The sequence below is a fragment of the Drosophila eugracilis genome, unplaced genomic scaffold, assembly GCF_018153835.1.
Source record: "Drosophila eugracilis isolate 14026-0451.02 unplaced genomic scaffold, ASM1815383v1 contig_47, whole genome shotgun sequence".
Lineage (NCBI taxonomy): Eukaryota > Metazoa > Arthropoda > Insecta > Diptera > Drosophilidae > Drosophila > Drosophila eugracilis.
Window position 1 is genome coordinate 1,301,684 of NW_024573338.1, and position 25,961 is coordinate 1,327,644.

Genomic DNA, 25,961 nt, shown 5'->3' on the forward strand with positions numbered 1-25,961 from the left:
ACAACTTGTTGAATTGCCAGAGCTTAAAGCAGTTGTAAATTTATTTTTGGGGCTTGGCCTTTAGGAATTTATGTAAACCCGCCGTCATAGTCCCAGGCCCAGGCGCAGGGCTTAAACAGGCAAAAGGCAATTGGGAGGCTGGGTGAGTGTGGTGTAGGGCGTCAGGAATAGTTTATGGGCTTAAGTTAATATGGTAATATATGAAGAAATTTAACATTTCCATAAAATTAAAATGTATATTTTTTCTTTAAGAAATTAGTTTATCTTTAATTTTGAATCCTGGATAATGGATATAAATGCATCACCTATTTGAAATTATTTGACTTATATATTTTTAGGATTAGTTATTTTGAGTAATATACTTAGCATCAATCTTATATATACATATATCCCGATTGAAAGGTTCAGAAACAAAAATATTATCAGATTTCAAGCTTAAAATAAAACAGAAGCAAAAAAATGGTTTAAAATAAAATATAGTTATAGAACATTTCCAGTAATATTTTGTAAAATAATAAAAAAAAATTATATTCAAATTTTATGATAGGCAAAAACTGTATGAGTTAAGTAAGGGTTAAATGGTTGCAGTATCTGCCTAGGTTTATTTTAGCAAAGTTCTTAATCTCATGTTCCATCGCATATCGATAACTATCGCCCTATCGATATTAGGAGTTGCCACTTACCAGAGACAAGGCACATCGCTAATCGATATCAAGAGATGCCATTTGTCCGAGGCCTGAAGCAAAACAGATAAATTTGCCCGCAAATATGGACATCGGCGAGCTGCTGGCGTTTAAGGTGAGTATATAATAATTTCTGAGTTATAACTAAAGTTCGATCATCCCAAAATACAGCCAGAACAGACGCCAAAGCGTCCGCACGAGGACGAGGACGAGGACTTCGATTTGGAGAGCTCGCACGGAAAACGGGGCGGTGGCGGCGATGAGAAAACCAAACGCATGCGGCGCATAGCCGAAGCCAAGGAGTCAGCACACTATGGCAAACAAAGTGGAGGAACTTCCAGTTCCGCCGGCACCTCCGCATTCGAATTTGATCCAGAGCTTACGGAGGAAGAGCGCCTTAACATCTTGAAATACGTAGAAAACGAAGAGGCCGATGGCGATGTTTTGGATGAGCAAAGCCTTAAGAAACTGATACTGGTGTTTGAAAAACGCAATCTGAAGAACCAGGAGATGCGAATCAAGTTCGCCGACAGTCCTGAAAAGTTTATGGACTCAGAGGTGGAACTGCACACAGTAATCCAGGAACTCAAGGGCGTGGCCACAGTTCCTGATTTATATCCCCTTCTCGTAGACCTTCATGGCTTGCACAGTTTGCTGGAACTTCTGGCCCATCAAAACACAGACATTGCTGTGGCCGTAGTAGATCTTCTGCAGGAAGTCACAGATGTGGATATCCTAGGCGAGAGTCAGGAGGGTGCCGAATCCTTGATAGAAGCCCTGAGAAAAGAGCAAATCTTTGCCCTTCTAGTTCAAAATCTGGAGCGACTTAACGAGCAGGTTAAGGAAGAAGCTGATGGCGTTCATAATACTTTGGCAATAGTTGAGAACCTCACAGAAATCGATTCAGAATTCGTCAAGGAAGCTGCTGAACAGGGATTACTCGCCTGGCTGCTAAAACGCCTGCGCGGCAAATCCCCCTTCGATCCAAACAAGCTGTACTGCAGCGAGATACTTTCCATCCTCATACAAACCGAGAATGATAACCGATTACTGCTGGGTTCTTTGGATGGTGTCGATGTGCTCCTGCAACAGCTGGCTGTCTACAAACGTCATGATCCCGCCAGCAACGAGGAGCAGGAGTACATGCAGAACCTATTCAACTGCCTCTGTTCCGCTTTAATGGCCCGTGAGAATCGCGATCGTTTCCTCAGTGGTGAGGGCCTCCAGCTAATGAACCTTATGCTGCGTGAGAAGAAAATGTCCAGAAATGGTTCGCTTAAGGTTTTGGATCATGCCATGGCCGGCCAGGATGGAAGAGACAATTGCAACAAGTTCGTCGAGATCCTCGGTCTACGCACCATCTTTCCACTATTCATGAAAACCCCTAAGCGCAATAAGCAACGTTTGATCTCCGCTGATGAGCACGAGGAGCATGTGACCTCCGTTATTGCCTCAATGCTGCGAAACTGTAAAGGCACCCACCGCCAGCGAATGTTGGCCAAGTTCACCGAGAATGATCATGAGAAGGTGGATCGACTGTTGGAGCTGCACCTCAAGTATCTGGCCAAGGTGGAGGCCATAGACAAGGAAATTGATCAGCAGACAAAGGCAAGTTATAATCTAAATAGCTATTAGGCATTTTTTTAAATACGACAATTACAGGATCCCAGTATCGATGAGGACGAGGAGGCGGAGAACAACTACATAAAGCGGCTGACCGGCGGGCTGTTCACGCTGCAGCGCATTGACTACATCCTGTTGGAGGTCAGTGCCACCGGCGATACTGTCAAGCAGCGTGTTCTACAGATCCTTAACTTGCGTGGAGCATCCATGAAGACCATTCGAAGCATCATGAGGGGTAATAATGAAACCATGATAAGCAATGACCCAGTTTAAATCCCAAATCTAATTACAGAGTACGCTGGCAACCTGGGCGATGGAGACACTGACTGGCGGGAACAGGAGCAGACTCACATACTATCTCTAGTCGATCGTTTCTAAGGCTCACCACACACACAATAAACAAAACTGAAATATGAAAACAAAAAATCGTAATATTAATGAAAACTTTGTGGTATGTTGGGGATTTAGAATTTTAACAATGGCTTCTTCTTAATGCTGTTGTAGATTCGAAAATATGCTGGGTGGATCCTTTATTTTTTACCCTTATCGGATGGTGATCCTTTCTTCGCACAGATGTCTTTTTTTTCTTCCTTTTTCTTTTCCTCTTTCTTTGTACAATCGGATTTCTTTTCCTCTTTCTTCTCTTGTTTCTTATCCTCCTTTTTTTCACACTTTTGACCACCACCCTTTCCCCTAAGGGGTATAAATTAATGAGTTGAAAAGGTACTTAAAACTGAATTAAAATGTTACTTGTGAAGTAAACTTTGTTTGTAAACTAAATAACGTAAAAAGCAGGTTCAGCTTGGATTGTTTGGTGTTTTAATTTAAAGCAAACTAAATAGCATAATACACAAGATGGAACTGCTTTTGAAGCAGTGTCGCAATTCAATAAATAAAAATTAAATGAACTTTTTGCAAAAATCACAATTTAAACGTATTTTCTGTTCCATTGTTCTATAATTCACGTGCGATTAATGTTGACTATTTAAGATACAATATAGAAATTGTTTAGGTGCAAAGTGAACACTCAACTTGCTGGATTATTCGAAATATCTATGACATATCCTTAGGACTCTCTCAACAGCTTTAAACTTAACATTTTTGCAAAATTAATCATTCAATTGTTCAACCGATCGTTATCAATACATAATGCTCTAACTACGAACCGATGGCATAGTTTCATTGAGTAGTTTTTGTATAGCTAGAGTAATGTTATGTTTTGGTTCTACTTTTTTTGTTTGTCGACTTTCGTTTGTGTCTGCGTGTGCTTATGAGGGTTGACTTAGCCGGTAACTGATGGAGCTATCTACTTTTGGGCATCGGGAATCTCGAAGTTCACATCCATTTTCATTTCGCGGGCCAGTTTGACGATCTGCGCCAAATGCACAGCCAAATCGGCAGCCTTATCCAAATCATCGCGGGCCAGAATCTTCAGTCCAGATGTACGAATCAGTTCGCGGGCTTCCTTGACCTTAGTTCCCTGTAAAACAAAGAAAAAGATTATTAGATAAATCAACTAAAGGTAATCTCATAAAACCCACCTGAAGACGCACAACCACGGGCATGTTTAGGTTCAGGTCTTTTGTGGCAGAGATGATACCCTCAGCAATGACATCGCAACGCATAATGCCGCCGAAAATGTTGACCAGAATGCACAACACCTTCGGGTCGGAGGTGATGATCTTGAAAGCTGCCTTTACAGCCTCGGCAGTGGCACCACCACCAACATCCAGAAAATTGGCAGGTTCGCCGCCATACAACTTAATGATGTCCATGGTGGCCATAGCAAGACCAGCACCGTTTACCATGCAGCCAATGGTACCATCCAGGGCAATGTAGTTCAGATTGTATTTGGCAGCCTCGACTTCCTTAGGATCCTCCTGAGTCCAATCACGCAGAGCGAAAAGTTCCTTCTGCCGGAACTCGGCATTGTCATCGAAACGCAGCTTGGCGTCCAATGCGAAGACTATGAATAATTTTAAATAAAAATTATTAAAGAAAGTATAAGCATTGGTTTTTAAGAAATAAATGAGATGATTTGTTAGTAATGCATACTTACAGCCTGGACAGAAAACACGAAATCCAGATTAATGACATTCACAAATGGGTTATGTTGTTAGGAAAGATGAAACATTAGAAATAGAGACTTAACAAAACACTGAAGACAAGGTTAAACTTCAAACTTACAGCCAGTCATGGCATCCTCAGCATAGGGGTTGATCTCAACCAGGAGAGCATCCTTCTTGACAAACAGATCGTACAGGTTCAACAACATCTGGACGTGTGTGTCCTCACCTTCACCGCCCAGGCCAACCTTCTTAACGATCTTTTGGGCCTGTTCACAGGTCAAACCAGTGCCAATATCGATAGGTTCGTATAGAATAGCATCGGGACTGCTGGCAGCCACCTCCTCTATGTCAACGCCACCCTCCTTGGATGCGATCAGGACGGGACCCTAGATAAGAGATTATGTTTAGTACTTCATATTAACGAATAACTAATTTATAAACCTACGTTAAAAGCACGCTCCATCATCACAGCAAAATAGAACTCACGGCGGGGGAACTTCCTTTCGGCTACCATCACCTTCTTGCAGATGCGACCAGCTGCTCCAGTTTGCTTAGTGACCAATAGTTGATCGATCATTTTGCTGGAAATTTCCTCAGCGGTCTGGGGGCTGGAAAATCATATATTTATTAATATTTAACTAGCATTTTTAATCTTATATAACTTACTCGTAGACCACTCGCACGCCTCCCTTGAGACCATTCTTGAAGGTTCCCTTGCCACGTCCACCCGCAAGAACCTGAGCCTTCAGCACCAGGTTGTCCGTCTTCAGCTTGGTGGCAATGTCGTTGGCCTCCTTGCCGTTCTTGGCAACAGCAAAACTGCAAAAGACATGAGTCATGAGTTTATATGGTATATTTCTGGGTATTCTCTTTATGATGCTCTAGAATTTTTGATAAGAACGTTTAACGTAAATTCTCTTATCAGTAGGCGTCAAATTTCAAAGCAACGAAGGCTGGGCTTTCGAGCCAAGGTCGATCGAAAGATCAGAAAAACATAATCGCATGATTTCGCTGGGTTTAATGGTTTAAATATTTTATTTTAACAGTGTTACTATTTGAGATTTTTAAAAGGCGGAAGTGACTTTTATAGTTTAATTTTGCCTATAGAATCATTTTAATCATTATTTTAAATCTGTTTTAATAACTTGCAATATTGATAGAGCTTTGCAAACATTCGCACCACCGACAATCTTTCCAATTTAACATCTTATCAAACCCCACGTCACTGACCCTTGCCACTTTATGTCGATCAAAGTATAGTATAGAACTGGTTATCATCCTTATCATCGGTGGCTGCGCTTCTATGGTTTGTTTACCCCAGCTAATAAATGCAAATTATTAAGTTCAGACAAAGTCCGAGACGAAAATAAACCAAGAAAACCGTCGACGCAACGACAACGCGGCACTTTCGTTGAACTTTGGACGGCAAACTTTGTGGCGGATTGTTGTTTTTTTTGGTTTGGTTTGGTTTTATTTCACCGCCGATTTTGATAATTCCGGTTGGTTTTTGCGATTTACTTACCGAGGTGTTGGAATTTTGCTCTCGTTAAGGAGACTGTATGAAACGTGCTCCTGAACATTGAGGTTCCTCAGCTGCTGAACGGCAATGGGAGCCAGGCCGAGAATCTGAAAGGCAAAAATGTATACAATTAAAGTTAGGAAAATTGTATTTGAATTCTAAGAAACAAATCAAGGTAATGTCTAATTATATTATAGACAGAAATGATTATGCTATCTAATAAATGAAACCTTAATTCCAGTCACGAGGTCATTGTCAAGCAAAATTGTGTGAAAAAACTGGTTCAATGATTCATCCGAGAAACATAAACAAAAAACACCAAAGAGACGAAATCTGGGTTAAGAGCAAGTCTGCTGTCTAGCGGTTAACAGCGTTTCTCCGGTGATAACCAAAAACAATTCACAGATTAAGAATTTAATTAGAGGGCCTGACAAAACTAACAACAACAAAAGCAGCACCAACTAAAAATGATAGAGCAACAGTTGTCATCCGCTCATTGATAAAAAGCGAAAATTAAATAGGGGAATAAATAAGGCTTTTTCAAGGTCCTCTTACACACACATGCACTCAGAAACCGCTGCGTTGCGTCACGCTGACACAACAACAAAAATTTAAAAGTCAGGTGTCTTTAAACGATCATGACTCTCTTTCCGATCCAAAACATACAATCTACAATATAAGCTCTCACACTGGGTGAAACTATTTACTTAACAAATTAAAGGGAATTTAAATTAGAACTTTTTAGCGATAAACGATCATCACTTAAGCATTTCGCATGTGTGGGTAGCACAGAGAAAGAGACGGGGAGCACAAGAGAGAGTGAAAGAGCACCGCTCTCTTTTCGCCTTATTATGTAAAGCGTCTGTGATTTTTGCATTTTTTTTTTTACAAAAATATGACCTTTAATTGGTGGACTTACCTTTTTCATGGCCGCTGGCCTAACGGTTTCAATTAAGGGACCGCCCGTTCTTGCCAAGAATGAAGCCATTTTATTCTGGAATCAATACAACTAATGAGTAAGAAAACGAATTTTACCGACGAAAGCTGCTTACTTTTTAAGACTTTTTTGCCGTCGCCTGCTGATGCTATTATCGATAGCATTGATTTCTTACGCTTTTATAATCGATTAGTCAGGAAAAGCAAATCTTGGTTGGAAACTTGGATGAGGTTAGCACGGATATAAATCATTTTGGCGGTAATATTTAAATTTCAATGAATATGTTATTTATATTTAAAGTATTTTAATTTTCTAAAAATATATTTTACATTTATTGATCATACGACCAACATCCCAAAATTAAGGAAATGTGGTTAAAAAGTAATTTGAAATAAAAAACTATCATTTTTAGTTTCCCTTTTTAATTTTTTCAATTTTTTTTTGGATTTTACATTGCAGCTTGTTATCAGACAAAAAAACATGATCACCATCGACTCATACAATTAACATACATTCAAGACAATAGAGAAGTTTATAAATAGTAGATAGCTATCTAGAAGAGTTTAGTTTAGAGTAGAGTAGTAAATTACGCTGTAATTCTACACTGTGCTACAAGCAAACGCTTAGTGCGCACTTCCGGTGGCGTGTCTGTAGCAGGGTGTAAGCTTTTTATAAACTTTTTTCTTACTTTTTTTTAAACGGAAACTGGAAGACGAAAATCGTGCAAATGCTTCACTTGAATTTGCTTTAGCACATTAATAATAAATCAGCCGCGGCGTTGATTTTGTGCAAGCGAATTTTCCAAGAGAAGCAAAAGCATTTTCATTACAGCTAAAATACATCATGGCTCAAATGTATCTAGACCACGCCTCCAAAAAAAGAATGAGGGCAGGTTGCGATACAGGAGCATGAAGCATTTTGGCCCACAAAAAATAATGTAGAACAAAAAACAGTTTATAACATTTGCAATGATTTGCATTTAAATTCCATTTTGCCTTGCAATCTGATTTATAACACAGATACCAAGGGAAAATGGTTGTGGGAAAAGCGGAAAAGTTAAGAGGAAAAGTTTTCAGCTACTTGCAATTATTTCGTATTTGATTTTTCAGCACAGCTTTTGGGATAGTAGCAAAAAGTGTGCGGAAAATCAATGAAATATACAAAATAATTAACAAGCAGTGAAAAATAAAGAAATTAAAAAGCTAACAAAGAACACAAATACACTCACATTTATACAATTAAACAAATACAATTACACTAAGACAAGACAGGTGCACGAACATAAATTTTAACAAAGACAATTGGACAATATAAACATAAAACATATTAAAATGAAGCGAATTCCGTAAAAACAGCAAGCCATCAGCGTAAATCGTAAAATCTTCAGGAGCCAGCCCAGTCATTATATATATGTATATATATCACGATCAATCACCCGACTTAGTACTCCAAACTCGATTCAATAACTTGCAGGACGCGTTGCCGCCCGATTTTGTTCCAGAATAGATAAGGTTCCTGGGAACCGGTTACTTGACGTGGTGAACTGCAATAGATTTACTAATTATAATATTATTTTTAACTGATTTTTAAGTAATTAATTACCTTTGAAAACAATCAAATCTTACGATGCCCCTTTCGTTGATCAAACAGGAGTGTATATTAATGACCTTCAGGTGCCTGCCTTCACTTGCTATAAACTTATTAAATCGCGTGATCTTATCACACAAAACCTTATCATGGCAATAGTTGGCCAAAGGTGCTAGATTTGTAAGGATCGGTATATATCTCTGATTATGCATCTCCTTGATCAGCAATCGGAAATCGTGTTCTATCTGAACTAAAGGTTTTCCTTTCATTATATCAACCGATCCTATATTAACAATAATCTGTGTGCCCTCGGGAAGTTGGACTTTCCTCAACCGATTTCGGGCACCATTTATCGTCTGTCCAGATGCACAAAGTCCTGACTGAAGGACACGTTCGTGCCTCTTGAATCTACATTTCAACTCCATGCGGGCGAGATATAACATAAAATCATCGCCCATCAGGGGAAAGTCCAGTAGAAAGGCATCGTAATCCGAATTGATGGTCATCAGGGAATTATTGCTAGAACCTCCACTGGTAAAAATTGTTGGTGTGGGCGTTATATCTTGGCGTCTTTTAAATGGGTTAACATCGTTTAATGGGTTAACAAAATTTCCCAGATGCTGGTTAACGTTTTGTTTGATATTTTGGTTGTTGTTTTTGCAGTTTGGGTGATGCTCGGGATTATCCAACTGAATTGGCAAATCCTCCAAGGCATCGGTGTAGATGTTAATGGGAACAGGCCTCTGGGGCTCGTTTACGCTGGATTGCTGGTAGAAATTGTTGCTACAAATTATGGTAAAAATATTTACATTAGTAAAACATTTTTTATAAGAAAATGTAACTTAAAAATGTGGTTAATTAGTAAATTAGATTATTAAATTTAATCAGAAAATGATTGTTAATAATTCAAATCTATAAAGATTTTAATTCTGGTTCTAAATTTCACTCACAGATGCTTCCAATTGTCCTGGTAGCACCAGTTCGACTCCGCTGCCACCTTGGCCAATTGCTGCAGTGGAGCCGCTCTGGTATGCATGGACATTGCCTTGGCCTGGTCATCCGTTAGCTTGTGAACGGTGTTTAGGTTGTTGTCTAGCTGGGAAAGTGCACGACGCTTGTAGGGATTCTTCCAGTAGCGCGGCGGTACACGGGATTTATCCTCCACCGTTGGAGCTTCGCTGCTGTTGTCGCTGGGCTTCTGCTTCTGGTTGAGCACCATGTCGAGAAGGTGTCGGTTCTTCAGGTTTGCTTTCAAGTTGAAGATCCGTTTGCCAGTCTCGCTGCACTCGGCGGTCACATTGGGAATGGTCAGCAGGAAGTCCGTCACGTTGTCGTGCAGTGGAAAGGGATTGCCCGTCAGTTTGCGATATTCACCTGAGAGGGTTTTGATTAGTTATTTGGTTTTTTACTAAAAATGTATATTTTAATATGGAATAGGTAAGTTAAATAAATTGGAATATTAACACTTAATATTCTTTGTATGTCACTTAGTCAAAAGTTTTCTAGAAAAGCTTTTTTTACTGCTTGTTTTTAAGCTATTTTTATGAAGTCACTTAAGATTTTCAGTTCAATGATATTTTAAAAATATTTAGAAGTCATTTTTAACAAGATTTTGATTTTATCCATAAAACTAAACACGTTTTAAGCTTGAAAATAAGATTTATCTTTATTAAAATACTTTTAAAATTATAAGTTTAAGATTCTAAGGTAAAATGGCCATTTCTTATTCACGTTTTCAGTGATTTTAGTCACCAAATTGATAAGCCAATTAAAGAAAATTACCAGGGATTACTCTCTTTTCCCGATAAATTAAAAAATATTTTCTCAAAAAATAAATCCCTAAATGAATCCCTAAAATTAAATAGCTACTCACTCTTGATGCTCGATATCGTGATTCCATTCTGGGCGTGGGTAAGCAATATGGCGCGCACTTCGGCATCAATATCGGGATTCTCCTCGCGCACGTCTATATAGTTGCCCTCGATGATGGTCATATTGCTGCTGTAACCCTCGCTTTTCCTGCACTTATAGCTAAAGCTATTTTTAGTGTGGTTGTTAAAGGTGATTTCTTTGGTGGAAATCAATGTGGATGAGAAAAGTCTGGCTACGATTTGCAACTGCTGGCTGCTCTGCCCGCTGGTCTGCTGGTCATGGGTGCTCAATGGAACTCTCCGCAACTCTGGCGATTCAGATTTTCGCGCCGATTTAAAGATCTTCTGCAGCTTTTCACTAAAGTCGGAAAAATCTGACTTTATGAAAAACCTGTGAAAACGGCTGGTGGAACTCTTGCGAAATGATCCGGTTGCCGGAAGTTTTTCGCGCAACTGCTGCAAACACGTGGTCACCCGCCTTTTCACTGACCTCAGGCAATAGGTTTTTGTGGAAGTATTGGTATTGGTATTCGTATAACTTATCGGTTTGCTGGGGAATTCACTTGTGACTGTGGCCATCGCTCGGACGAAAGTGAGACCTCTTCTCGCTCGACATCCACTCTTTTTGGTTTCTATCCTATGACATCTCTTTCGTCGTCTCCATTCATCGCGATTTGGAGACTTAGGGGGGTATTCGTACTGGAAGAAGTGAGAGGGAGTTAGGTATGAAGTAACTGTTTTTAGTTAGAAGAGATTATTTTTGGAGATCTGTAGAGTTTAGGAAGCTTTTGCATTAGGGTAGCTCACTTTATTATTAAGATCTTATTAGGATCTGTAATACTAACACGTTATATTTCGTTTTAAAGTTCTCCTTAATGAATTCAAATTAAAAGCTAATAAATTTGATTTAGACATCTTAGTAACCATTAACACCATTAACATCTTCTGTTTTCTCAATCAGACATCAATCGATGTAAATGATATGCGGCCATTAGAACCACCATTCGAAGCAGGTTAGGAAGCCACTAAAGACAATTAAATTGAATTACCAGCTGGAGAACCATTTGACTGGCATTACCTGAAAGCAGTTTGCACTGCGTTCCAGCTGGACATTCAGTTTTATGGCCTTTCTCTTGGTCCAGATTAGAAAACAGCACGCCAGTCAGCCGTGCTTTGTGATAAGTAATTACGGAAAAATAATAATAAAAATTCCACAATAACTCAAATGCTGCCGACGAAATGGTTACCACGTGCGGTGGGTCGTCGGCAGGTCTGCTAATCGGCAAATGGAGCTGGTCTTCTCAGCAATTCCCCAAGATGATTATCTTACCAAGTGCACCTGTAACTTAGGGTTTGGAGTAATGGAGAACTTTATCTGAGGGTAAGTCCAGCCATTGATGGATGACTCAGGGGCTTTCTTACTGATTTTTGCACCCCGGAAGAACGTCAGACAATCGGAAAGAGGATTATCGGCTCTTAATGTTAGTAGCTTTGGACAGTTAAGACTCGGTAAAAAGAACAACGAGTGAGCAGTTTCATAATTAAATCTTAAAAGTCAACTCACGAAAGTCATATATCTTAAATATGTGTTGATGGTTTCTTTTATGTAAAAATAGAGTTTAATATCCCATAACAAGTTCCTCTGCATCAGGACTATAATTTGTACAAGTACTTTGTAATACTAGTAGATGATGCACTGTAGTTGATTTCCCCCTTCTCTTCCTTAATTGCAGAGGAAGCTGCAGAGACGTGACGAGCAATACAAAATAGCAAAAACTGGGCAAGAACATGTGGTCCAATTGATAAAGCCTCCTTCTCATCCTCCTGCTCCTCCCTTTCCACATTTTTCTTTTACTGAATTTGTAATCCCAATAAGTTAGAGTATGGGGTGAATCATCAGCCAGATTTTTGTGCCATTCAATTTTCCCTTTCGGGTGGTGTTTTCAAATATTTCGAATGCACTCGCAGCACAAGGCAATTGTCCGGTAATAATAGTAATTTGCATTCCAGGCCCTCCACAAAAAAACATTCGGACAAATCAAGCCTTTTCTTCTCTGTACCCACCTAAGAAGTACAGTGGTCATTCGATGGGTAGATAGCTTATAACACTTCAAACTATGGTATATTTAGAACCCCTTGTTTAAGGTTGAAAAGAATGCTTATAAAATATTTAAATTCATTTTTTATGTTAAGTTTTATAAAGTTTGTAAGAATATGAATTTGGATTTCAATTTTCTTTAAATTTATTTCAGTTTAAAACTACGATATCCTCCTCTTCTGCAATCCCTTCTATTTTCCAGCATTTTCCTCATGATTGACGACCTTTTTGATTGACAACTTTTACATTAAGGCAGTGGCAGGGGCAGTGGCAGTGGCAATGCCTGAGGCAGTGGGAGTGCATTGGAAAAACGCAAAAAGCAATTTACCGCCTAGATTTGTGAGCGACACTTTTCATTGGGTTCGACTGCATTGCTGCATAAATTATGGCAACCAACTAAGCAACTTGTTGTTATTATTTCTAATAGTTTAGAATATATTTAGGAGCAGCAGAGGGCGGCTTAAAGTTCGGGGGATAGGCAAATGATTGTAATCAATTTATGCGAACAATTTAGCTATTGCCTCACTTTTTGGGGGCGGAGACACCTGTTAATCCGCTGACAGGCGGAAAATATCTGGAATGTTGAACTGGAATTCAAAGATTTCAAGAGAGAGACAGAAAACAACAGTAGTTAAACCACCTCTGATCATAGCTCCTTTACTGATTTCCGTTAATTATCCTTATCCGTTTCCAGGGTCTGGCTTAACATCTGTTATTATTAGCCCGATGCAATCATCGATTGGCCAGCAAAAGGGCCTTAATCAGGGCGCCGCAATTCAAACACACGTACGTAATTAGAGCCCTTTCTGTAATGGTGTGGATGTGGTAGTACAGAGGGGAAAAACTGTTAAAGAAAAATCAAAAAGGAAACTAAATTTTAAGATCTTCTCTTAAGTCATTACTAAACTAAACGGAAAAAGTGTAACTTAAAGCGAAGATGATTTTACTTTTAGTTATATATCTTTCCATATGTTTCGTTCTATAACGATTTTTCGATCAGTGTCTGACAGACTCCTTTATGATGACCGGTTACAAGTTGGCCAACAGATTGTAAACTGGCAAAAGCACTCGAGATAAACGGCTAAGCATGTGGCTGAGTGTGTGGCCGGTTGGCAATTAATCAAGGCTAGGTGTCGCAGACCGTAAGACTGCTTCCGATTCCGGTTTTTGAACCCCTCAGAGAGTCCTCATTAATGCCCACACAATATGGTAATTCGAAGCTGTCTTGACTGAAGCCTCCTGCTGTTTGTTTTTAGGAGTAATAAATGTCTGCAAAATATACTTTGTTTATCAAAGTTTCATTTAATAATATTTTGTATACATTTTCTTGTGATTTTTTTTTCGCATTTTTATAATTAGAGAATTTATTTTGAAAATTAAAACTAAAAATGTTAAAAAATATAATCTTTATTTTAATAAATAGACCAAAATGTAACATTAAAATTCTAAATTAAATGTATTTAACTCTTTACGTTTACTTACGTGATATTTTAGCAAAGCCAGAAACAAAACCAATTGTTATGGCAAAGTCAGAAACTGAGAGAGTGCAATGTAAACACAATTACTTTTTGTTTGACTTTGTTTTACGCTCGCCGCCTCAATAGCACATACACACAAACACACAAACACACCTCCGCTCATTGCAGCTGCAGACTGCAGTGCAAACGCATTTACAAACAAAAGCAATTACACATCTCTCGCCCTTTTCTCTCAGTTACTCTCACAGCGTAAACCGGTTTCATTATTTCCCTCTCTCATGCTGCGGCGCTCAGTTTCTCTCTCAATAGTTGCATACCGTGTAAGGTATAAGCAACGTATCTCTGGGCTCTCTTGATATGACCCAGCATACCTTGCGAGTGTAGGGTACTAAAAGAGAGGGAGAGCGAGCGATTGAGTAAGAGATTTCTGAGCGTGGACTTGGAGGCTATATAAGGAACTGCCGCTCCATACGCTCCGTAGTTATTTTTCAATCGCCGAGTGCGCGTCATCGAAAGCCGAGTTGCTGATGTGTTTTTAAGATATCAACAAATACGAAAAGAGATAAAGTGCCGGTAAAATATAAATATTTGATCTCGGAAATATATATTATTTGTAACCAACACTCGAATTTACGAATATTCTGCGAACGGCTAAGCGGAGTATACAAAAACAAACAAACGAAAAAAATGGCGCGCATTTTTAGTTTTTGGTGAATAAAAGCAAAGAAATACAATTTCTATAACATAAAGTGAAGCAAAAAACCAGGCATTAAAAAAGCAGGCATTCAATAAATGTATTCACAATATTAAACAAAGCTAAATATATTTAATAATCAACAATTTAAAGTAATATACGAAAACAAATTATAGTGGTACTAATTAGAAAACAAAACAAACGAGAAAAGAAACAACAGTTAATATTTAACCAATAACCAATTCGCATGTAAGCGACAATTTAGTGTTTGAATACCAATAATAATCAAGTAAAGTTAACAACTGAATAACAAAGCTAAGAAAAATCTTGAAAACAAATCGAAAATAAGTGAAACAATTACGAAATAGGAAAATGCCAGAAAATTGGCAATGTGATTTCATTTTGTAGCTGGCGAGTGCAATAAGTAACAGTAAACAAATAACAGTTAACGGAAGAAGCCAAGATGACGCGCGAAGAAGAGGAAGAGGTGCGCTCGCTGCTCTCCCGTCACCAGGAGCGCATCATGCTGGATCTCGGAAGCACTGATCTTCTAGCGGTTCTTGTCAAAAACTCAGTGCTCAGTCAATCGGAAGAGGATCTTCTATTAAAGCCTTATAATGCAGTTACGCCCACTCCTTCGACGGCCGCCTCTGCCACAGTGGAACCCCCTGGCAGTGCTCCATCGTTAACCAAAAGGAAACTAAGTGCCGTTGCAAGCAGTGGTAGTACGGCTAGTGGTGGAAGTGCCGGCAGCGGAGGCAGTGGATCCTCGCGATGTGCTAGTGTAAATGGAGACGCAAACTGTGACAGCCGCTCACTAACTCCCTCTGGGGGAGGATTATGTTCTGGTTTAAACGATGCCGAAATCCTTCGACTCCAGTGCTCAAATCTCATCGAAATCATCGCCAAGAACGGATTCGAGAAGTTCAAGCAGTTCTGCTACGCCATCGAGTGCGAGTGTCCGCAGCTCATCGAGGATCTAATTAACGATCGTCTTAAGACCGGTGAGTACTCCTTTTCTTTATTCTTTTTGTACACAGTAAGAAAATATTATCATTAAAGGATATTCTTTGGGTTTCGGGTTGTTTAGGTTTCTCAGGGGTTTTAGGTTTCTTAGGGATTTATATGCTTTTAAATTGTTAAGTACTCAGTTAAACAAAGTTTAATGTCATATTTGAGTAGATATGATATCACAATATAATGTTCTTGCCGTGTAGAAACAACCTTTCGATTAAAAAACACGAAAACACCCTCTCTTAACCGGTTCTGTGTGATCTACCTGATCCCACAATGCGTTGGCAGCTTTAGTAGCCCATATCTCAGTTGTAAATTATTCACGTAATTGTTCGCGATCGGTTCTCGAATTTCTCATCTCAGCTAATTGGTTTCGCTGTACAGGGAGCACTCTGTAATTATAATTTGTAGAGTGGCCCTTAATATAACATTAAATGGAACGAAAACTTTTGCAAATAATTTGTTATGGTATAAGAAACTATCTTTCTGCAAAATTCGAAACTCCAAGTATCATTTTTAGAGAGTCCACTGTTTAATTCTTCAAAGTTCTTGTTGTCGCCTTTGCTCGTTTGCCAATAACTGCGTAGGAGTTGGTTTAGTAGGTGTGCGAGTGGGCGGGACATTGGCCATTTACAGTGGCGCGTTAATAATAATTGGCATTATTCGAGATTATTGTGCTGATTATGGAGTCTTAGTGTTTATGCAAATTCGTTTTATGAGACCTGACAGGTGCCATTCCAAGATATAAAACACTACATAAAAGTTCTCTTTTGGGAAGTAAATACTGTTTTTCTATGGAAAAACTCTTATCGAAAGTGAGACGGTATTTGATGGGCTTGGAAATCAAATAAAAGAAAACTGAATCAACAATCCCCAGATGAGCAATCCAAGGGATTTCCTTTTTGTTTTCTGGCTGATAAGAAAAACTTTTGTTTGTTTTTCGTCAAAAAAATTAAGTGGTGATCAAAGGGAAGTACTGACAAGGCAAGTTGGGGGAGCAGATAAACTTCTCTGGTTACATTTTATATTGTTTTACTTTATCATTTACTTGGATTTCAAAAGCATCATTACTATAATGAAATATTTTCTATTCAATCTAATATTTGGGAATTATAATAAGCACGTATAACTTTTGATATTCATTACTTATAATCTTTTGAGATAGAAATTTTAATCTTGCTTATAATATCTAGTATAAAAAAACCCCTTTCCGTTTCATTATATGACTATATGATTCCACAAATCTATCATTATTTATAAAGAAATATCTTTACTTCAATGATATTTAACTGCTCCCAAATTCCATTAAAAAGTGATTATTGTTTTTTGCTAAATAAGAAGAGTCTGAGGTGATTATTGTTTTTTGCTAAACGAAATTCTCTGAGGTCATACTCATACCTTGAACATCTTTCCCTATATCCACACCCATTTCTCTTACTCAAACACAAGACTTCCTCAAAACGATCCGTCAGAAGTTCGCACAGCTGTTGTGTGGCATCCACGAGCTGATTCATTGACCCACAACTTCAACATTTTTAGCCAAGCCCATCCAAAAGTCTACAACAACAAATCAACAATAACAATAACAACAGTTCAACAACAATAACAACAACAACAGTTCAACAGAAACAACAACAATGTAGTGTTGGCATGTAAATTTTGCTGGCCAGACTTGTAAATTACCCACCGAAAGACAGAAGACAGGAAAATACGAGGGAGTTTGTAGCCAATCTTGAAGAGCTAAAACCGAAAATTGAGATTACAAGCTAGAAGCAGCTAAAATAACAAAAACAAAAAAACAAGAACCCTTGTTGTTCTTTGATTTCGCTTGTTTTATTCCGCTCTAATGAAAAAGTTGTCGGCCCGTGGGGAGTAGAAAAAAAAATAATCATACATTTGAGATACAAGATCCACACACAACATTGGATAAAGAAATAAAACTAAAATCAAAGCAAGACAGAAAAACATATCAAAGCAAAGTAGAAACTAAAAAAGGTTGAGAATAAAGTGGCCTAAGAAAGTAAAATTTTGGGTTTTATTTTGAGGGGGCGCCACAGACACAAATTAAATGCTCTTTATAGGAACATTGGTTAGGAGATAATACGAAGAATTAGACAAGAGAATAAGGGTGAAACATTTTTGAGGGTTAGCGGGTATGTAGAGGATCATTTATCTTAATTCTGTGATAGACATAATAAATATATCGTATATGTATATTAGAAGAATGCTTATCACACTCTATGATATTAAGATAATAGGATAAATCTCCAAACATACTACTTATGTACAACCATATTATACATTTTGGGATGCAGATTCATCATTCGATAGGGCATAAGTTAAAGATAATACAAAAAGTTAGTAAAAAGTGATACAAATTCTGTTCCTGGAACTTAACCTATGAATCATAAGGCTGTTTTTTTTGTTTGTAGGGCATTGAAAAGTGCCAACAGCAAGAACAACAAGTCAACTGAAAAACAAGAACACAACAAAAATAACAACAAAAACATAGCCATGGCAAAACGTATTGTACACATAAAGCCCTCGATCACGTTTTACGATTCCGGCCACGATTACAGAAAAGAAGAAAGAGATAGAGGACGAGGAGTGAGAGAGAACGCGTTATGCGTGGTCCATGTTCATGTTCTTGTCATGAGTGTGTGTGTTGTAGTTTTTTTTTTCTTATTTTATAGTAACTCCATTTGTCCAACTGCCCCCGCAGGCTATTTCTTTGACCCCACCCCTTTGGACTAGTCCCCTTTCCACTATTTTACCCGACGTCTATGTGAGTCGTAGACCAATCCATTCATCATCATCATGATCAGGTTGGGGAACATCATAATCCGTTTCACAGTCGTTTCGCTTTTACTTCTTTACGACTTTTGTAGCCCCTCTTCCTTCTGCTCCTCTTCCTCCACCATACACTCTTTCGCTCTCCTTCGTTAGCTCGTTCTGTGTTTGCTAATTTCTTGTACGTGCTGTTCTGGCTTTGCTCTGGTCTCCCTCTCTTCACTCTCCGTTCTTAGCCTCATCCTCTGATTCTCTTTACCTTTGCCGCAGCGTCTCAGGTAGGTAGGATCTACAGCCCAGGTGAAAATAATAGTACTTCCAGGAGTTTATAGAGTTTAAAAAAATAGTGTTTGTTGTTGTTGTTTTGTTCCAAAAGGGCATGTACTAGGTCTTTAAAGTGAATATAAATGTGAAATCTGTTATCAAAATTTCGATCAAAATATTACTACGTTTATTTGTAAAATATGATTTTTTTTAAATGAAACTAACTAATATGAACTAAATCATAAAACTAGTATTATCACATATTCTGTTGTATTGCCTTTATATCATTGTCCCGGAAACAGTTTCTAATATTTTGAGCATAATAGTAAATGCTAGGGTAGAGTCAGTACCCTTCTCCACGTAAATTACAATTATTTACAGCGCGCAATGACTGCTTCTCTCGGTTTCTTTTCGCATTTCGAATCTCTTCCCACTTTTTGCGGCGCTCCCTTTTAGTAGTGTCTTTTTGCATTTGATAATTTATGCAGCATAATCTGGCCGATGACGTTTATCGTTTGCCATTCCCATTTGTCCCCTCCTTTGGAGTATCGGTATCTTTACTCCCTTATTCTCTCTCTTTTCCCCCTATTTCCTTTTTCGGCTGCCTTATCGTGTTCTGCTTCATCTTTTGTGTCTGTTTGCACTGCCTCCCCTGAGAGTCGTTTCCTTTTATGTTTTATTTGTTGATTTCTTTGATTTCGCTTTTTTCCTTTTCTTCTTCTTATTTATTTTTTTTTCTTCATTTCTGATGATAATGATGTTCACCTTTAGTTTCGTTCCATTTCGTTTCGTTTCTACTGCGCATGCGCATCCTGTTTTCGATCGTCTTTTGTTTTCTACTTTTGTCCTACTTCTTTTCCCATCTCTTTCGCTCACTCTCTCAGATTGAAGTAGGTCTTGAGGTTTGTTATTGTTTGTTGCCTTCTGCGTTTTGAATTTCCAACCTCTCTTCCGTTCCACTTTGCTGGAAGAGAGAAACTCACTTGGGTCTTGCGGTTCAGGATCTGAGAACTTGTCGTCATTAGATTTTCAAAATAATGTCTAGAAGAGTGGAGGAAAACAACTGCGAAATGGGTCGACGAATGAACTGTACGTCTGGGATCGTAAATTAATGGGTTTACTGACTTCTTAGTGAATTATATAACAGGAAGGTAGATAAAGGATTATATAGAGCAGATCAAATTTTTATATATCCTGATTTTTAGACATCATTGGCCATATCCTATATAAAAAGGCTTTATTTAATCACCATTTTAACTATTTGGCCAACTAATTATTATTACCTTGATTTTATCACCTCTGTCAAAAGCTCAATTTTCCAAGCCATCGTATCTTTTTATAGTTTTTTCCTCACTACCAGAATGGCTTTCCATTACCGTTTTATCTTTACTCATCGGTTGCAACAAAGTTGGAGTGGTTTTTCGATCGTTGACTTGCTGCCTCGTAAAATCTCAGGCAAATGTGTTAATTTTTTTAATTGGAAGCTCAAACCGACCAACTAGTTTTTTCCATATCAAACGGGAATCTTATTTAGCTCCAAATCTAAATGGTATTATGTACATCTTCTGGGTGGCATCTGTTGATGAATAATGCGACCTGACATTTAATGGTGATACCAGTGATTACAATTTAATTTCCCTTAGCATCTGCCCTATTAAATCATTATTCATTTCGGTAGCTGATCTCAAGTTATGGTCCATGGTACATATTATAGGGGGTTTTCCATCTTACAAGTCTTTGGATCTGTGTTTAGTCTGGGACAGACTGCTAAGCCGCTTACCCACACAACTGTCACGCAATCAGCCCGCGATCCTCATTTCCTTGCCCCGTGCAGGTAACTTGTTTACCTCTCTTTTGGCCATTCTCTACGTTTCCACGCTCGTTCTGATTACAAAGAACGAGCGGGGCCAAAGAAAATCGGTAAAAAAATGACTCACGTTGGCCATAAAGCCATTCTCCAAAAAAAAAAACGGGCACCGCTCCATCGGTTCCAGACTGCTGGCGTCTGCTGCAAGTTGCAAGCAGTTGCTGCAGCTGGAAGCGGGTTTAACTGTTTCTCCACTGGCCGTCCCTGTTTCCACTGGAAATGGTTACAGTGCTTATTCGATATAAGGGAAGCATTAAAATCATTGATCTTCAAAGTTTTTATATTTTTGTTTTGTTTTCTAAATCAAAATTTATATCTGAAATTTTATAACATTTCTTACAAGTTCTAATCAACGTTTATTATTTACCAATACTAAACCTTAGTCCAACATCTCCAGCCATCACTGTACCCCTCAGTTGTTTGAGAAAAGGTGAGGAAAAACAGGAGAGCCGTTGTGTTTACTGCATTTTGACCCGCTGCTTTCTTACCGGCAGCAACCACAACAAAGTCATCTGAAGAATCATCTTCGTTCCCTGGGGATTTTCTTCCCACTTTTTTCATTTCAATTTCCACTCTTTTTTTTATAATTTTTTGTACAAGTCATTAGCTTTAATTTACAAATAGAAATACCAACCAAGCACATGGTTAGTTTCATTGATAGTTTCTGTTCTGTTCATTGAGAGCACCTTAAATGGCTTTTCCTCCGTTTTCTTGGCATTAGGAAATGCACCACAAAGATCGATCTGTTTTTCCGCTCCATTGCATTTTGCCCAACCCATTTATAAGTCTCTTTTTATGTTTTTTTTGTTCCCCTCCTCAGATATTGAACTTTATAACTTGGTGGGCCATTGATCCCAGCAAACTCAAACCCTCGAAGCTCGTTTGGCGATCTTTATTTTTGAATTTTTTTATTGGTGGTCTTTTTTTTGTGGGTCTGAAAATTATGATTAATTAGTTTGATCGAGATGTTTGACTGGGCAAATGTTTGATTTAACGCTTCGTTGATCCCCAGTGTATAAATACCAGGCAACTAATGGAGTTTTCTTAGCTGCGGTTGGTGGAGTTCAAAGTTGGATAGCTAATTGTTTGGTTATTAAAATATTCAATTTGATTGTTAGAGAAGGAGCTGAAGTTTCTGTTATCTTAGAACTCTTTGAAAACCACCCGATTGCTGCTCTATTTCCCAACTCAATTATTTTCAAATTACAAGCACTTTCCCCCGACTCATTTGGTTTTAGGCCATTATTTGCTGATTTTTTTTAACCTTTTTTGGGGGACCGTTTAAAATGAGTTTCGCAGTTGGACAACGCAGAAACAATGACCGCAATGATTTTTTTCGCTTTTTGTTTTGCTATTTCGAGCAATTTTCAATCCCAAACAAAGTCTAATTTCGCAAAACTTTCTTTTTTTTTTCAATTGCACATACAAAAGTGCCTTTATTGTTGTTTTTCCTGCTGTTATTGTTATTGCGATGTTTTGGCCTTTGTTTAACTCTTCCCCCCAATAATGATGATGATGACAAGTAAATGGGGGAAAAATGTAAAGACAAGAGGTGACAGGGGGAGTTCAAACAATGTCAACAAGTCCAAATGAAATTCGCCACGCTTGGTGGCTACTGTAAGCCAGATAAATCCAATTAATTTGAATAAACCATTAATTTCAAGGCAAAGTTAAGCAAAAAACGAAAGAAAAAACGCCCAAACTCCGTTTATAATTCAATTAAATCAAAGCGAAAATTTGACATTGAAAAAGGAAATATTGAATGTGAATTAACCTTGGAGGGTACAAGAAATGTGATCTTAATTAACTTATTTTTTCACCTTTAGAAGGTTTTTTTTTTATCTGATTAATATTCTTAAAAGTGTGTTAAACTTTTATTTTATCTCTAAGCGTTAAAAAATCATCAAAAAATCACTTAAACAAGCGGCAAACAAAATGCTTTCAATTAAACACTCCATTAGCTCGAAGGCCCTAAAACATCCATAAAATTTCGAAAAATAAAAAATCTCAGAAGGGAGGAGAGTATCATCAAACAGAAATGTGATATGGTTATCGATAATTTATTTACTTTTAATCAAATCAAAGACATGTTTTTGTCTCTTTTTTTTCTCCTATTCCATCTTTTTATTTATTTGGTTATGAGGTTTTTTGAGGGTCATCTGGAGTTCAACTTTAATTGACAGAGAAACCACAGAGGAGTGTGCCAAAGGCCAGCTGTCCTCCCCCCTTTTTTTCTTGCAGTGTGCGAGTGTGTGTGGTCAGCTGCTTGCGGTTGGAGTGACAGCATTTTAGTGCCGCCTCAGGCGGAAATGGTAATACAAACTTTATGGGTCAAATTCTCTCTACCCAGAAGAACCTTACATGGAAGTTATGTTGAACTTCCCGGAAAGATGATGGCCTCAAAATCAGCGGCAGCTCTTTTATAAATAAACAAAGCCAAAATTTTTTTTTGCTGACTTTTGGCAAATCTACAAAAGTTTGTTTATGGCGTTAAATTGTTGAAACGCTCCCAAGAAAACGAAATAAACTCGATTTGTGTGTAGATATTTATGCATTTTGGCCAAGCCAAAGAAAACAAATCTCGTTTTGGTTTTGTTTCGAAATGATTGCTGAAATTGAGTTTTGCTTATGAATAGTCGATCAATTAATGGATTCAAATTCAAATTAATGCAATTTTTCATGACTTTCACATGTGAATTTGAATGGAAACTAAGTTGGGAGATAAATTGATCGTTTGTTAATAAAAGATTAAAAGTTCTTCCGTTTATGGAGTGTCAGTTTGGCTTTGATTTAAAGTTATTAGGTTTTTTGGTTATCATAATAAATGAACAAACTAGATTTTGTGGATAATTTAATGAGTTTTTATATTAAAGATTAACAAGATTTAAGCTTTGTATTTCCTTAAATATTTCCTTTAACTAGAAACAACATAAATCCTTGTTAATCTCTATAAAACCAAAGTTTGCCATAAATTACCGCCTTATCATAATACTAAATTGATTAATATGTTTTGTGATTGGTTCTTGTGTTATATATGAACTATACGAGGTGTGTTCAAAAAGTAAGGTGACTCTTCAAATTTCGCGAATTTCAAATTTTTCGATTATCGATTTTTTTGTTTTGTTATATTGGTACACTCTTCCCTAACATCTGTACCAAGTTTCAATGGAACATCCTCTTTTGTTTGGTTGTGAGAGGCGTAAAGTTACAAGTTGTTTTGCGAGCTCGGCGATTTTTTGCTATCGAAAAATATGGATCAAAGGATTTGGATTTTTTGGCCAAAAACAACACCACAATAATGCCTCAGCCACCATATTCACCGGATTTGGCCCCATGTGACTTTTTCTTGTTCCCAAAACTGAAGATAATCGAAAAATTTGAAAAATTTGAAATTTGAAAAGTCACCTTACTTTTTGAACACACCTCGTATAACTTCTAAAAGGTTTCGATAATCGAAAAATTTGAAATTCGCGAAATTTGAAGAGTCACCTTACTTTTTGAACACACCTCGTATATAGTTATAGATATTACTCCTTACCAAACTGATCGTTCAATTTCAGTTGCTGGCAGTTTTTCGCTAAAACATAAATCAGTTTAAAATGGATTTTTTATATGATTATCAATCACCATTAAGTTGTGGAAATAAGTTGAATCGTCGCTGGGCTGCACTAACTAGTTGTGAGATGTTAATCGGAGTCGAGGATCTAAGAGCATTTATCATTATTCTAGGGAGGCGTCGACTCAACAGCTTGGCCCATAAATATTCTTCAAAAACTAATATGCAAGCTATAAAAATGAAGATTCTTTTTTTTTTTTTTTTTTGCTAAAAATTATGGTAAAAAGTAGTTTTATGCACTGCGAAAAATCTTATAACTTACTGATGATAGGTTAGGTACTGATTGCAGTGGCTAAACATTTTTATGAGTTTCTAAAACATCTTCGTAAGGATGTAATCCTTATTTTTAGCAGTGCCTACGATCAGTCCGTAAACACTTTATAGAGGGGCGGGGGGCGCCACTATGATTTTTATGTGCGCGAGTGCAGGCAGCTTCCGGCGAATCGAGAGTTGGGATGGTTACGACGATGGTATAGACCTGGACCTGGTGGTGGAACCTACGTTGTTTATCTCAATCATCGTTCGGTCGTTTCAAGTTCAGGGCAGATCCCCTTCTTCCACTCTTCAGAAGACTCCTCTTCTTCGTTCACTCTCTCTTTCTTCTTTTTTTTTTTACTCTTCTTTCTTGTCTTTAATGAAATTTCTTAATTGAAGCAGCTGGACGTCAGACGCCAGCGTAGACTTGTTCTGGTTGTTCTGCTTTTTGATTTGATCTATATTAATCAAGATCCCAGATCCCAGGCTGGCGTCACAAAGTACATACACATTTTTATGGCCAGATCACTCGGCTGCTGATTAAATTATCTCAGATTTTTGTGTGTGCTTATATTTAGCAGCTTGAGTTATGCAAATTTATAGCGATTTTATTTGTTAAGTTTTTGGCTTTCTTATCAGTCTTGTTTAAGTAGTTTTTGCTTTTTTTATGTTTAAACCTCTCTTTCAGGTAGCTTTTGGTATATAAATTGAAAACAATTGCTTGAAATTGATTGATAAATAAATTGATTCAAAGTGCAATTGGCCAGTTTGATTTCGTTTGAGTTTTAATTTAATTAATTTTCGACTTTATTGAATGCCAATTTCTACCTGTAGGCGTAATGAATGCTTAACCCATGTTTATTTATCTACTTCCCTCGCCTAAATGCCATATTGCACCTGTCGCAGCCACAGTGAAAACACATTGAACAAACAACGCTGATTGGAAGCCATTAGTTTTCGAGAGGGGGGCCTCGGGTGGGTGACACACATGTGCGGGCAAACGTAATAAATTCAATACAAAATGCAATACAATGGCAAATTAGAGCAACTTTTTGATGACGAGGCGTGGCTGGCGACATAAAAATTCGAAAAAGTCGTTATGCGTTGGCGTTGCCTGTAACGCATTGACGTCATCTCAATGATTATTGTAAACGAAATACAGTAGTAAATCGGAAGTGGGAAGGGTTTGAAAGTAAATAAAAGTGTCAAGAGAGTAAATAAAATGAAAAATAGTAAATAAATTACAAAAAAAGAACAATTATTTTCCCTTTTATATAAGTTATTAAAGAGACAAACAATATTTTCCTAGTTTTTCCATGATTTTATCTCCTGCAAAACCGTATTTTTCCCTCTCATTAAAATCTGCATAAATTCATGACTACTTTCGTGTAATTTTTGGCCAAATGAGAGTAACCCACCGCAGGGCGTGATATATGGCTAGCAATATCAATTTTATTCTGTTTGAAAATTAGGGGAAAATAAATGAGGGAAGGCAGGACGAAGGAAAGCCATCAGCGGGTGTGTAAATATTTTCCTTGCACGTGCTGTTTCCCTGGTTTTTGGATGAAAATTGTGAAACGGAAATGCGAAACTTCC

The 25,961-nt window shown here is 37.8% G+C and overlaps 4 protein-coding genes across 12 annotated transcripts in view; 2 read left to right on the top strand and 2 right to left on the bottom strand.

Moving 5' to 3' along the window:
• The first annotated feature begins 694 nt into the window (after positions 1-694).
• LOC108108332 (beta-catenin-like protein 1) lies at positions 695-2,717 on the top strand. The gene is made up of 4 exons (XM_017216361.2): positions 695-798; positions 855-2,291; positions 2,346-2,541; positions 2,599-2,717. Exons 1-4 carry the CDS (start codon positions 769-771, stop codon positions 2,682-2,684), a joined length of 1,749 nt encoding a protein of 582 aa, XP_017071850.1. The 5' UTR covers positions 695-768; the 3' UTR covers positions 2,685-2,717.
• Positions 2,718-7,009, bottom strand: LOC108108333 (succinate--CoA ligase [ADP-forming] subunit beta, mitochondrial). 3 transcript variants are annotated; one of them, XM_017216363.2, is made up of 10 exons: positions 6,947-7,009; positions 6,814-6,888; positions 5,898-6,001; positions 5,042-5,194; positions 4,821-4,983; positions 4,494-4,761; positions 4,366-4,368; positions 3,848-4,272; positions 3,617-3,786; positions 2,718-2,999 (listed from the first exon to the last, which is right to left on the bottom strand). In XM_017216363.2, exons 2-10 carry the CDS (start codon positions 6,880-6,882, stop codon positions 2,837-2,839), a joined length of 1,518 nt encoding a protein of 505 aa, XP_017071852.1. In that variant the 5' UTR covers positions 6,883-6,888; positions 6,947-7,009; the 3' UTR covers positions 2,718-2,836. The 3 variants fall into 3 exon arrangements, with proteins under 3 accessions (XP_017071852.1, XP_017071851.1, XP_017071853.1); XM_017216362.1 differs by lacking the exon at positions 6,947-7,009 and having other exon boundaries at positions 6,814-6,938; XM_017216364.1 differs by lacking the exons at positions 4,366-4,368; positions 6,947-7,009 and having other exon boundaries at positions 6,814-6,938.
• A 227-nt stretch (positions 7,010-7,236) lies between these two features.
• LOC108108355 (maternal effect protein oskar) lies at positions 7,237-10,888 on the bottom strand. 2 transcript variants are annotated; one of them, XM_017216395.2, is made up of 4 exons: positions 10,292-10,887; positions 9,369-9,792; positions 8,434-9,201; positions 7,237-8,374 (listed from the first exon to the last, which is right to left on the bottom strand). In XM_017216395.2, the coding sequence occupies exons 1-4, from the start codon at positions 10,866-10,868 to the stop codon at positions 8,272-8,274; spliced, it is 1,872 nt and encodes a 623-aa protein (XP_017071884.2). In that variant the 5' UTR covers positions 10,869-10,887; the 3' UTR covers positions 7,237-8,271. The 2 variants fall into 2 exon arrangements, with proteins under 2 accessions (XP_017071884.2, XP_017071885.1); XM_017216396.1 differs by lacking the exon at positions 7,237-8,374 and having other exon boundaries at positions 8,853-8,965; positions 10,292-10,888.
• Positions 10,889-14,343: 3,455 nt separating this feature from the next.
• The window catches only part of LOC108109461 (tight junction protein ZO-1), a 90,435-nt gene continuing 78,817 nt past the window's right edge, over positions 14,344-25,961 (top strand). For 4 of the 6 annotated variants that reach the window (XM_041819181.1, XM_041819182.1, XM_041819184.1 and 1 more), the window contains exon 1: positions 14,345-15,563. In XM_041819181.1, coding sequence (XP_041675115.1) covers positions 15,023-15,563 — 541 coding nt within the window. In that variant the 5' untranslated portion in view covers positions 14,345-15,022. Of the gene's footprint in view, positions 15,564-25,961 lie in introns of all 6 variants that reach the window. The other 2 variants (XM_041819186.1, XM_041819183.1) reach the window with 2 other exon arrangements.

Excerpts from the sequence above, each read along its gene's own strand:
- LOC108108332 (XM_017216361.2), top strand. The coding sequence starts at position 769 with ATGGACATCGGCGAGCTGCTGGCGTTTAAG. Across the intron at positions 799-854 it reads GCGAGCTGCTGGCGTTTAAG|CCAGAACAGACGCCAAAGCG; the intron begins GTGAGTATATAA and ends CCCAAAATACAG. Across the intron at positions 2,542-2,598 it reads CATTCGAAGCATCATGAGGG|AGTACGCTGGCAACCTGGGC; the intron begins GTAATAATGAAA and ends ATCTAATTACAG.
- LOC108108333 (XM_017216363.2), bottom strand. The coding sequence starts at position 6,882 with ATGGCTTCATTCTTGGCAAGAACGGGCGGTCCCTTAATTGAAACCGTT. Across the intron at positions 4,984-5,041 it reads GGCGTGCGAGTGGTCTACGA|CCCCCAGACCGCTGAGGAAA; the intron begins GTAAGTTATATA and ends ATGATTTTCCAG. Across the intron at positions 3,000-3,616 it reads GAGATTCCCGATGCCCAAAA|GGGAAAGGGTGGTGGTCAAA; the intron begins GTAGATAGCTCC and ends TATACCCCTTAG.
- LOC108108355 (XM_017216395.2), bottom strand. The coding sequence starts at position 10,868 with ATGGCCACAGTCACAAGTGAATTCCCCAGCAAACCGATAAGTTATACG. Across the intron at positions 9,793-10,291 it reads CACGATATCGAGCATCAAGA|GTGAATATCGCAAACTGACG; the intron begins GTGAGTAGCTAT and ends AAACCCTCTCAG. Across the intron at positions 9,202-9,368 it reads CAGGACAATTGGAAGCATCT|CAACAATTTCTACCAGCAAT; the intron begins GTGAGTGAAATT and ends CATAATTTGTAG.